Below are 13,342 nucleotides of genomic sequence, written 5' to 3' on the forward strand. Positions count from 1 at the left end.
AATATGTATTTATATTATACATATATTTCAAAATATATATAATATATTACATATATGTCTACATATATTTTTACATATATATTTTTCCATGGGGGACAGAAACGTTCTGAATAAATAAAGAATAATTACACACAAAATATTTGCGTATTAAAATGCCGACGCATCGGCTCTTATTAGTTCATTTCCTTCAATCTTATTATATTATATATCTTTTCATATTTTATATATTTTTTTATATTCTAGTTATTTATCCATTATCATAAAACCATGGTACAACTAGCGCAGTACGATTTATTTGATAATATGTGAAGAAACAATGCATCACTTATAATCAACGAGTTCGCCAAAGAGCTAAAAAATATATCTGAAAAATGTATGGATGTTGGTTGTGGACCCGGAGATATAACAAAGGATACTCTTCTTCCGGCACTTGATCCAAAAGCAACAATGATTGGTAAGATAGAATAATAAATTACGAAAGATTATAACACTCGCACGCGCACACAAACAAACACACAATAATGTAATAACAATTAATATTAATTAATGTTAAAATATATTAAAATAATAATTAGATACTTAAAAAGTCGCTAGTAAAATTTTAAAATAGGAACGAAGTAAAGTCGACCCAACTAGCCAAAATTATATTTATTTAAAAAACACACAACGTTTCGACCATATGGATGTGGTCCTTATCAAGTGTAATACTGAAACAATACAGTTTTAAATCATAAGTGTGAGACGGTTTGATATGTCAAAAGTTAGAGATTTTTTACATACTTCATTAGTAGAGGTGCAGCCAAATTAACGATAACGTCAACTTTTCCATAATATAGTTACAACATATTTAAATAAACATAACATAAATTCAATTTTGTCAAAACATTTGAAAGAGAGAAAAAGAGAAAACGATCCTATCGTTATGATGATTCGTCAAAAACTAAATATATAAAGCCAAATATTATACGACCTTTATAATTTTATCATAAATGTTATTGAGATTCTCAGTGTCTTTATGTAGGTTAATTGTATTGCTAACTTTTTTGATAAAAAACATCTCTGCGATTTCTCTCTTTCTAACATGTTTTTCGCTGTGCAATATAACGGGTGATGTCCAATCAAAATCGTGTCCATATGTTAGTCTATGTTTACTTATAACAGAATGATTTGTCGCATGTAATTTTATATTGTTACACTCTACGTATAAAGTTAGACCACTCTACGTATAAAAAATTAAAGAAAGATCCTATAAAGCAGTTAACTAACAAAATTAACTCATTGACAAAATCTTGGCGTAGCAATGATTTAATAGACGAAATCACCTATAAACAACTGAATTGCACTAATGGCAACCTACCACGTTGTTACGGACTACCCAAGATTCATAAGACTGGTTTCCCATTGAGAATTATTGTATCGTCACTTGGTAGTCCGCTATACAATGTCTCGAGTTACATACACAACTTAATATATAACTCCATTAAAAAACCAATGTCCCATACTAAAAATGGGTGGTCATTTGCTAAAATTATCAAAGACATGCCTATCAATGAGGATGACGTAATGATCTCATTGGATGTTAGTTCTCTATTTACAAACATCCCCAAAGAATTAGTTATAGACGGCATTAAAAAACGTTGGAGCGACATTGCGATAAAGACGAAATTTAATTTACCCCAAATTTTATATGTAATAGAATTGATTTTGGATTCCACTAGTTTTAGTTTTAACGGACATTTCTATGAACAAATATTCGGTAGTCCAATGGGCTCCCCACTATCACCGATTTTGGCGGACATTGTTATGGAGGATTTAGAGACGCATTGCTTGAGTTTGCTTAATTTTGACGTACCGGTTTATTATAGATACGTTGATGACATTTTTGTCATTTTGCCACGTGAAAAAATTGATGAGATGCTATCGACATTTAACAACTATCATCAACGGTTGAAATTCACATACGAAGTTGAAATTAACTCTTCGATTAATTTTTTGAATACGAGCGTCATACGGAGCAATAATATACTTATTACTGATTGGTATAAAAAACCGACATGGTCTGGAAGGTATTTAAACTTTCTTTCTAACCATCCGTTGAAATACAAAATCAATACTATTTACAACCTCATAGATCACGCTATTCTATTATCAGACAAAAAATTCCATAGTAAAAATATTGATACAGTGCAGGAAATTTTACTGAATAATTGCTTTCCAATGCGCATCATCAAAAAACATACAGATAGAAGAATTAGTTTTCTAAAAAATCGTACTGATGATAACAGTACATTTGAAGCGTATGATGGGCGTTCAAAAATTTCTCCTTACATTTCGTTGCCGTATGTCAAAGATGTGAGTGAGAGCATTGGTCGTTCGCTAAAAAATGCCGGCGCTAATGTCGTCTATAAAATAGCCAATAAATTGGACACATTAATAAAACGAGGCAAAGATTCATTGCCCAACAATGATAGAACTAATGTTGTATACAAAATTAATTGTAATAATTGTAATGCCTCATATATCGGGCAAACAAAGAGACATATGCGCACTCGTGTAAAAGAACACTGTAACAATATAAAATTACATGCGACAAATCATTCTGTTATAAGTAAACATAGACTAACATATGGACACGATTTTGATTGGACATCACCCGTTATATTGCACAGCGAAAAACATGTTAGAAAGAGAGAAATCGCAGAGATGTTTTTTATCAAAAAAGTTAGCAATACAATTAACCTACATAAAGACACTGAGAATCTCAATAACATTTATGATAAAATTATAAAGGTCGTATAATATTTGGCTTTATATATTTAGTTTTTGACGAATCATCATAACGATAGGATCGTTTTCTCTTTTTCTCTCTTTCAAATGTTTTGACAAAATTGAATTTATGTTATGTTTATTTAAATATGTTGTAACTATATTATGGAAAAGTTGACGTTATCGTTAATTTGGCTGCACCTCTACTAATGAAGTATGTAAAAAATCTCTAACTTTTGACATATCAAACCGTCTCACACTTATGATTTAAAACTGTATTGTTTCAGTATTACACTTGATAAGGACCACATCCATATGGTCGAAACGTTGTGTGTTTTTTAAATAAATATAATTTTGGCTAGTTGGGTCGACTTTACTTCGTTCCTATGTTAAAATATATATTATAAAGGTACAGATACGCAAACAAAACATACGGTGACAAAAAACGACTCAAATTCGAAGTGTTGGATATTCAAACGAAAAAATTGCCCGAGGAGTATATTTCGAAATTCGATCACATATTCTCATTTCATGCTTTGCATTGGTGCCATGACATTCGGTAAGAAAAATTATTGAATAAAAATAAATTAATATTTTTTTTCGTAGAAAATAACTTTTGCATATAATTTTACTAATATATTTTGACATAACTATATTTCAAAAATTAATTCTAATAGATATATATTTTCAAAATTACAATAATTATGCAATATTTTGCAATTTTAATCGAAATGGCATCAACAGGATACACTTGGATAATCAATTTTATTTTTAAGTAATAAATATTAAATGAGATATTGAAATATGATATAGAAATAAAATATAGAAGTCAAAGAAAAAAAAAAATAATCATTTATTTGTTCTAATAATTATGTTTAATTATCATTCAATTACTATTTATTATGAATTTATTATCAGTTCTAAGATCAAGTACAAACATGTATCATAGATAATTATTAAATATAAAAACGCAATAGAAAATGGTCAAAACAATATACATTGTATATATGCAATAAAAACATACTTGGTGTTATTTAGAATTGTAACCATGTCGGAGAGTAAAAATAATATTTACAAATTTATAAAGTATATACATTGTTTATGGAATCTGTCAATCTATAAAAAATATTTTTTTTTTTATTTAGATACGTTCCATCAATTTTAAAAATAAAACTGTATTAAGTATTTTATACTATATTATATATCCTATATAATATATTTTGTACCTTATGTAATATAAATAAAATATAAAATATTTAGTACACACACACAATATACTTACTTCAATACATACTTCAATATACTTGTAAAATAAATTTGTTAATATTATTATTTTAGATTAGTCTATAAAGAAATACAAGTAAATATTATCAATACAATCGTTTTGTAAAAAGGGGGTTTAAAGAAAAAAATAGGAAAGAAAAAAATTATGCCCATTTTTGCCGTAGATCATGGAGAGATATCTGTACAACTATGAAACATTTTTTTGTGCATAAACTATTAGTACAGAATATAAAGTAGGAATATCCGTCTCTTCTTTTCCATTATGCAGCTTAGAATTACCTTGACTATCTCTGTATTCTTTAACTTTTATTTCCGTATATCTACGTGCTAACTCATTCATGAACTCCTCTCTTAGATTATACGACATATTGTCCAAAAATGTAAAAGTATATTGTGAAGTAATTATGGCTATTGAATTTTAAAAAAATATGATTAATTTACAATTACAAATCAAATAAATAAGAAGAAATAATATTTAAAAAATTATATTAATCACATATTCTGGAATTCAATTTTTGCATGCATGTCAAGGAAAATACTTACGTTGAAACTTTTCTGTATTCTCATAAGTGTTCATCTCCCGATTACTGCAATGATGAACTTGAAATCCGATATCTTCAAGTATTTCTATTAGCTCTTCGCGAGGTCGGGCCGAATAATGAAATGCTCCAACATACTTTTTTTTGTCCTGTGTAAAGATAATTGACAGTCTACAGTTAAAACATTGCAATAGAAGCAATACACACACACATGTAATATTTAAATATTTATATATAAAGAAAGTGATTTTATAAATAATGCCGTCTGTTATATATTTGATATTGATATCTTCGCAGACCGATCAGTAAGTAAAACAAAAAAGTGTATCCAAAATTAAATGTTAAATAATACAAGAATGTAAAGCAACTAAATCTATTTTATAAGTCAGTCATTTATAAGTGTATGTACACTCGGCGGATTTTAAAATATTGCTAAAGATATTTTTACAATCAGAAATTATGCTACAATATAATTTTACATCATATTTCAATGTAATAATATTCACCCCCATATACGATGCATATCGCATATCTTGCGCCAAAATTTCTAAGGCCTCAAAGATAGCTGTGCTACGTGCTATACTTAATATCAGCATAGTTTTACCAGGTCGAAGTATACGATAAATATTCTCAAACGTTTGGCTGTTAAACAATGAAGATGAATGTTAATTATTGTAATTTTGAAAATATATATCTATTAGAATTAATTTTTGAAATATAATTATGTAAAAATATATTAGTAAAATTATATGCAAAAGTTCTTTCCTACAAAAAAAAATGTTAATTTACGTTTATTTAATAATTTTACTTACCGAATGTCATGGCACCATTGTAAAGCATAAAATGAGAATATCACTGCAAAAACAAGTGTGTTACTTTTACACATTTTAAGCGTGTTATTCTGTAGACACTTTTTACACGTTTCATCGTGTGTAAAATAAGAACACACGTGTGTTGAATGTATGCATCTATGCGTGTTGTTTTTACACGTTTTACGCGTATTCGTTGCATTATGTGTATACGATGTACATGATGCAACATTTTGCACGTTACTTCTACGGCCGTCGAACACCCCTAAAATTGTTTTACAGCGGGATTTCTAATTTTTTTGATTCATTTTTCGTATGGATTTTCCGTAGGATTAATTTATTTATATGTTTATATTAAATTTTTATTTCTTTTATACGAATTTAAACACAAAATACAAACTTTTAATACTGATCTGATCAATTATTAATGATTTTATAAATTATAATATTTTGTTATACATATATTTGTATAGAGTTGTGTTTACATATATATATTTTAGTTAGGTAGCATGTTATATAGATAGGTCTATATATTAGTTAGCTTATATATTATACATTTTTATTACATGGTTAGTCACCCATTACAGAGTTAGTCATTATATATTTTCTTTAGTTCTTTGTATTTTTTTCAATTAATTTTTTTACACACTTATAAATGTGTTTCTTTTTTCCGTGTTAGTTTCGCTCGTGCGTTATTATCAACGTGTGTTGTACCGTACGATATGTGTAACATAGTACTTTCTGTATTATATCAACACGCTTTAAGTGTGTTTGAATTAACGTGTTGTTAACGAGTTGTAATCGAGAAGTGTGTATAACACCTAACCATATTAAAACTACACATTTACGTGTATTGTACACGTATTATTCTATTCAAAGTGTGTAGTATCAACACAGCAGCCGTTCAGTACACGTGAGAAAAGTGTGTTATGTGTTATTTCTACACACGTTGAACACACATCGAACACGGCCATTTTTTGTAGTGATGTGATCGAATTTCTAAATATATTTCTTGGGCAATTTTTTCGTTTGAATATCCAACACTTCGAATTTGAGTCGTTCCTTGTCACCACACGTATTGTTCGCGTATTCGATTATATTTTCCATAATATCTGTACCTTTATAATATATAATTGTTATATTAATTAATATTAATTATTATAACAATGTATGTGTGTGTGTTTGTGCGCGCGCACGCGAGATGTTATAATAATCTGATTTATTATTTTATTATTTTTTTACCAATCATTGTTGCTTTTGGATCAAGCGCCGGAAGAAGAATATTCTTTGTTATATCCCCGGGTCCACAACCAACATCCATACATTTTCCGGATATATTTTTTAGCTCTTTGGCAAACTCGTTCATTAAAAGTTGTAATATTTTTGTTATTATCAAATGAATCGTATTGCGCTGGTTGTATCATGATGTTATAATAATGAGTAAATAACTAGAATTTAAAAAAATGTATAAAATATGAAAAGATATATAAAAAGATTGAAGGAAATGAACTAATAAGAGCCGATGCGTCGGCATTTTAATACGCAAATATTTTGTTTGTAATTATTCTTTATTTATTCAGAACGTTTCGGTCTTTTCTTTGGATCATCTTCAGCTTATCGTTTAATAATACAAGTGTTCGGTATAATGTATAAAAACAACACTCACTTTTAACTTTTAATACAATAAGCTGAGGATGGTACAAAAAAGTACTAAAATGTTCTGAATAAATTAAAAATAATTACACACAAATTGCGTAATAAACCATTAGAGTTTTTCGTAATTAATTTAAATCAATTTTACATTTTAATTCCGACACACTAGCTTTTATTAGCTCATTTTCTTCAATTCTTTAATATTAATATATAGAGTTTTTTTTCTCTATCATAATTAGAATATAACAAAAAATTCAATATGATATGGAATAAAAAGAATATTTTACAATACTTTATCGGTATATATAGTTACAAATAAAATTTTTTTCTAAATAATAGTATTCTCTCACTTAAAAGCAACGATTGATTAAGATTGTTTGTTGTCATACGAGGATGAGTATGTATTTGAGAAAGGTGGGAGAGGTAGATGCATAACTTGAATTAAATAACAGTCGAAATGTCAGTGGTATTTTTAGTCGTTTGGTTAGTGATTATTCAATCAATAAAGAATATTAAAAATAAGTCATTTTTGGGTCCTTCGAGGAACCTAAACTATTTTATTGGAAGCTGTTTTTAGAATTTTATAGAAACTGAAGCTAAGAATTATTTGTTTACCATGTCCGGGAAATGTTATGAAAATCAAGTTTTATTATCGATTATATTATTGGAACAGTCATATATGAGTGTTTTTTAAGTTTTACCCTTAATGTGTTTTCAAAATAAAATCAATTGTATATTTATTTATTAAAAAATAAGTACTAGATGTAGAGAATTTAATGTTTTGATATACATAATTTACATTACACATACAGTGTGTGTTGAAAGTCTGAAAATGGTTGAATATTTGATAAACTTAGCATTTTAGAAAAAAATCTTTCAAACAGAAGTTGTAGGGCTTAAAAATATCTATTTACTAGTCTTGTCTGTCTCATTTAAAAGCTACTAGTTGACTTTCAAATAATGTTGAAAAACGAATAATGCAAAATTATAATTTACATGAATCTAAAATTATGTGAAACTCGAGGTAATAAGTTCAAATAAATGGTCAAAAGAAGTAGAAAAAAAGTAGAAAAGAATCTTTACGAGTTACCCGAGTAAACTTGTCTCCGCCGCGATTGGGATAAAAATAATAAAGAACTTGTGAGAACGTGAAAGACATTTCTCAACCTATTTTTATATGATACTCGAGATAATCAATTCATTTTGCGCCTAGTTCAATATTATGATTATGCAAAAGAACTAGTAATAATTATTACGAGTTATTTGAATAAATTTGCCTACAAATTAATTGCGACTGCGTTAAACATGCACTTTTTTGTAATAGAGATTACGAAAACGTGAAACATATACTTCTAAACTTATTTGTATACGTATCAAGCAAAGCGGTATCAGTGCGAAGTCAAGTATATAATAAAATGCTAATATGATTTACATCAGTGCTCGTAATTAGTTGCCCTTGTTGGGCCGATATCTGAAGCGACGCCCCGCCACTAAAATTGTATCACGATTTCGCGGAAATTGCAATCTCAGCATATTTTTTTTGTAGGGACACTCCTGTCAGGAATGTTGCTTGATATGTATACAAATAAGTTTAGAAGTATATGTTTCACGTTTCCGTAATCTCTCTTACAAAAAAATGCATGTTTAACACAGTCGCAATTACTTTGTAGGCAAATTTATTCAAATAACTCGTAATAATTATTACTAGTTCTTTTGCATAATCATAATATTAAACTCGGCGCAAAATGAATTGATTATTTCGAGTATCATATAAAAATGGGTTAAGACATGTCTTTCACGTTCTCACAAGTTCTTCATTATTTTCATCTCAATCGCGGCGGAGACAAGTTTACTCAGGTAACTCGTAACGATTCCTTTCTACTAATTCTTGTGACCATTTATTTAAACTTATCTCGAGTTCCACATAATTCTAGATTCATGTAAATTATAATTCTGCATTATTCGTTTTTCAACATTATTTGAAAGTCAACCAGTAGCTTTTGGATAAGACTGACAAGACTATATATAGTAAATATATATTTTTGAGCCCTACAACTTTTGTTTGAAAGATTTTTTCTAAAATGCCTAGCTTATGAAGTATTCAACCATTTTCAAACTTTTAGCACACACTGTATATGTGTAATGTAAATTATGTATATAAAACATTAAATTCTCTACATCTACTACTTATTTTTCAATAAATAATATTTTTCAATAAATATACAATTGATTTTATTTTGAAGACACATCAAGGGTTTAACTTTAAATACACTTCATATATGACTGTTCCAATAATATAATCGATAATAAATCTTGATTTTAATAACTTTTCCCGGACCTGTTAAACAAATAATTGTTAGTTTCTGCTTCTAAAAAATTCTAGAAACAGTTTCCAATAAATAGTTTAGGTTCCTCGAAGGACCCAAAAATGACTTATTTTTAATATCCTTTTGTAGTATCCGGTAATAGGGACAGGGGTCACAGGGAGGAGATATAAAGGATTAAAATTTAAACTGTATGTCCTTCGTTCCTCTTTGATATTCACTCAGTGAGTCTTTAATTAACAGATTCACTTTTATCTGGCTTCACAACTATAGCAATTACAAAAGAAATAAAGTAAAACGGAAAACTCGGAATGCTCACTGGGGTATATATTCAGGGTAGGTAAACTGTCCTTCGTTCACATACGTCTGACGAGCTAGGCAGTCCTTCGCTAATTGCTGGTTCTGCGCTCCCTGCTCCGAAAGTACGGCAAGACGCTATAATATAGATTCCTTACGCTAGATGGAAGGTCGATATAGGTTTCGATTCGCATAATTCGCGCTTACACTTTTTTGATTGAATAATCACTAACCAAACGTCTAAAAATAACACTGACATTTCGACTGCTATTTAATTCAAGTTATGTATCTACCTTTCCCTCCTTTCTCAAATACATCCTCTTCTTCGACAACAAACAATCCTAATCAATCGTTGCTTTTAAGTGAGAGAATACTATTATTTAGAACAAAATTTTATTTCTAACTGTATACCGATAAAGTATTGTAAAATATTCTTTTTACTCTACATATCATATTGAATTTTTTGTTATATTCTAGTTATGATAGAGAAAATAAACTCTATATATTAATATTAAAGAATTGAAGGAAATGAGCTAATAAGAGCTAGTGCGTCGGAATTAAAACGTATTATAAATTTATAAATTTAAATTAATTACAAAAAATTCTCATGGTTTATTACGCAATTTGTGTGTAATTATTCTTAATTTATTTAGAATATTTTAGTACTTTTTTGTACCATCCTCAGCTTATTGTATTAAAAGTTAGTGTTGTTTTTATACATTATACCGAACACTTGTATTATTAAACGATAAGCTGAAGATGATCCAAAGAAAAGACAGAAACGTTCTGAATAAATAAAGAATAATTACAAACAAAATATTTGCGTATTAAAATGCCGACGCATCGGCTCTAATTAGTTCATTTCCTTCAATCTTATTATATATCTTTTCATATTTTATATATTTTTTTATATTCTAGTTATTTAAACATTATCATAAAACCATGGTACAACCAGCGCAGTACGTTTTATTTGATAATATGTGCATGAAAACAATGCATCACTTATAATCAACGAGTTCGCCAAAGAGCTGAAAAATATATCTGGAAAATGTATGGATGTTGGTTGTGGACCCGGTGATATAACAAAGGATATTCTTCTTCCGGCACTTGATCCAAAAGCAACAATGACTGGTAAGAGAAAATAATAAATTACGAAAGATTATAACACTCGCACGCTCACACAAACATACACACAATAATGTAATAACAATTAATATTAATTATTGTTAAAATATATATTATAAAGATACAGATATTATGAAGAATGTGATCGAATACGCAAACAAAACATACGGTGACAAGGAGCGACTCAAATTCGAAGTGTTGGATATTCAAACGAAAAAATTGCCCGAGGAGTATATTTCGAAATTCGATCACATATTCTCATTTCATGCTTTGCATTGGTGCCATGACATTCGGTAAGAAAAATTATTGAATAAAAATAAATTAATATTTTTTTTTGTAGAAAAGAACTTTTGCATATAATTTTAATAATATATTTTGACATATATATGTTTCGAAAAATAATTCTAATAAATATATATTTTCAAAATTACAATAATTAACATACATTTTTGTTGTTTAACAGCCAAACATTTGAGAATATTTATCGTATGCTTCGACTCGATAAAACTATGCTGATATTAAATATAACGCGCGACAAAGCCCTCTTTGAAACCTTGGAATGTTTGGCACAAGATGTGCAATATGCATCGTATATGGAGGTGAATATTATTACATTGAACTATGATGTGAAATTGTATTGTAGCATAACTTCTGCGTAATTGTGAAATTTCAATCTTTAGAAATATTTTAAAATAATTCGAGTTCACACTTATAGATGAGTGACATAAAATAGATTGAGTTCTTTACATAAAAACTTGTATTATTCGACATTATTAATTACAGTATCAAGTTTGGATACACTTTTTTGTTTTACACACTGATCGGTCTGCGAAGATATCGATATCAAATATATAGCACAAACGGCATTATCTATGAAATCACTTTTTTTTATATATAAATATTATGTGTGTGTGTGTATTACTTTTATTGCAATTTTTTAACTATGGATTGTCAATTATCTTTATACAGGACAAAAAAAAATATGTTGGGGCACTTCATTATTCGGCCCGACCTCGTGAAGAGGTAATAGAAATACTTGAAGATATCGGATTTCAAATTCATCATTGCAGTCTTCGGGAGATGAAAAATCGTGTGAATACAGAAAAGTTTATATGTAAGTATTTTCCTTGACATGCATGCAGAAATAAAATTCTAGGCTATGTGATTAATTTAATTTTTTTATATTATTTTTTCTTATTTTGTAATTAATAAATTAATCATATTTTGTTTACTTCGATAGCCATGGTTACTTCACAATATACTTTGATATTCTTGGACAAGATGCCGCATAATCTAAGGGAGGAATTCAAGAATGAGTTAGCACGTAGGTTTACGGAAATAAAAGTTAAAGAATATAGAGAAAGTCAAGATAATTCTAAGCTACGTGATGGAAGTGAAGAAACGGATATTCCTGCTCTATATTCTGTACTGATAATTTATGCACAAAAGAATGTTTCATAGTTGTATAGATATCTCTCCATGATTTACGGTAAAAATAATTATAATTTTTTTCTTTCCTATTTTTTTCTTTCTACCTTTTGCTTACAAAACGATTGGATAATATTTACTTGTATTTCTTTATAGAATAATTAAAAAAAATATATATTATCAAATTTATATTACAAAGTACGTTGATTATATATTTTATATTTATTTTATATATGGTACAAAATATATTATATAAGATGTATATAATATATGGTATTAATCATTTAATACACAATTTTCTTTTTAAAATGAATATGTACGTATCGAAAAAAAGAAATATTTTCTATATATTATACATATATAGATCGACAGATTTCATAACCATTGTATATATACTTTGTAAAATAAATATTATTTTTACTCTCCACACAACGTAGTTCAATTTTAAATAACACCATGTATGTTTTTATTGCATACAAACAATGTATTTGTAAATATATTCATAAGATGGACTAATTTCTATTGCGTTTTCTTTAATAATTATCTGTGATACATGTTTGTACCTTATTTTAATATCGCTTTATATCGTGAGAAAGTGCATTCTACCTTAGACGAAACAATGGGTGCATACTTTAGAGGAATCAATTTTTCCGATTTTTAGTGGCACAACAACTGGCTTGGTTCAAAAAAAATTGAAGAGCATCGAATGCCAAATCCATCCACATATATTAATATTGTTTCCATGATTCAATTTTTGGGAAAATGAGATGACAACGTCGTGATATAGGAGCCACGCTGTTGCATTATTTTTCTTCAGTTGCGCTGATCTGTTAATATACAACATAATATTCGGTGGAACTACATAAAGAAATAGATGTCCGAAGTGCCGTGTGCACAAAACAGAATCAAACAGTGCGTCGAAATAAATCATTAAGCAATGTTCACGAATATATTTTCTGCCTCTTCTTAAGCCTAAAATAAAATCGTTCACATTGTGCTTATTTTTTATAATCATCTGATTTGGCTTTATCAAGAACTACGAATAACTTTCTCCGGAAGATATACATTATCATCATCTGTGTTAATAGATCAACTCTTTCCGCTTCTGGAATTTCAT

The 13,342-nt window shown here is 28.3% G+C and overlaps 3 protein-coding genes and 1 pseudogene across 4 annotated transcripts; 2 read left to right on the forward strand and 2 right to left on the reverse strand.

The window, feature by feature from the left end:
- Window positions 1-1,539: 1,539 nt before the first annotated feature.
- LOC145947362 (uncharacterized) lies at window positions 1,540-3,329 on the forward strand. Its single transcript, XM_083057162.1, has 2 exons — window positions 1,540-2,066; window positions 3,176-3,329. Exons 1-2 carry the CDS (start codon window positions 1,540-1,542, stop codon window positions 3,327-3,329), a joined length of 681 nt encoding a protein of 226 aa, XP_082913288.1.
- A 791-nt stretch (window positions 3,330-4,120) lies between these two features.
- On the reverse strand, window positions 4,121-5,762 carry LOC145947358 (juvenile hormone acid O-methyltransferase-like). Its single transcript, XM_083057158.1, has 4 exons — window positions 5,402-5,762; window positions 5,096-5,231; window positions 4,594-4,738; window positions 4,121-4,458 (listed from the first exon to the last, which is right to left on the reverse strand). The coding sequence occupies exons 1-4, from the start codon at window positions 5,473-5,475 to the stop codon at window positions 4,238-4,240; spliced, it is 576 nt and encodes a 191-aa protein (XP_082913284.1). The 5' UTR covers window positions 5,476-5,762; the 3' UTR covers window positions 4,121-4,237.
- Window positions 5,763-6,241: 479 nt separating this feature from the next.
- On the reverse strand, window positions 6,242-6,764 carry LOC145947363 (juvenile hormone acid O-methyltransferase-like). Its single transcript, XM_083057163.1, has 2 exons — window positions 6,641-6,764; window positions 6,242-6,516 (listed from the first exon to the last, which is right to left on the reverse strand). The coding sequence occupies exons 1-2, from the start codon at window positions 6,762-6,764 to the stop codon at window positions 6,398-6,400; spliced, it is 243 nt and encodes an 80-aa protein (XP_082913289.1). The 3' UTR covers window positions 6,242-6,397.
- Window positions 6,765-8,822: 2,058 nt separating this feature from the next.
- LOC145947356 (juvenile hormone acid O-methyltransferase-like) lies at window positions 8,823-12,536 on the forward strand (annotated as a pseudogene). The gene is made up of 7 exons (XR_014427155.1): window positions 8,823-8,908; window positions 9,508-9,711; window positions 10,591-10,803; window positions 10,919-11,090; window positions 11,261-11,396; window positions 11,767-11,911; window positions 12,038-12,536. The product of XR_014427155.1 is annotated as a juvenile hormone acid O-methyltransferase-like (transcript).
- Window positions 12,537-13,342: the final 806 nt, after the last annotated feature.

Source organism: Prenolepis imparis, unplaced genomic scaffold (assembly GCF_030444845.1).
Source record: "Prenolepis imparis isolate NDT839.2.m4 unplaced genomic scaffold, iyPreImpa1.0 SCAF_69, whole genome shotgun sequence".
NCBI classification, from domain to species: domain Eukaryota; kingdom Metazoa; phylum Arthropoda; class Insecta; order Hymenoptera; family Formicidae; genus Prenolepis; species Prenolepis imparis.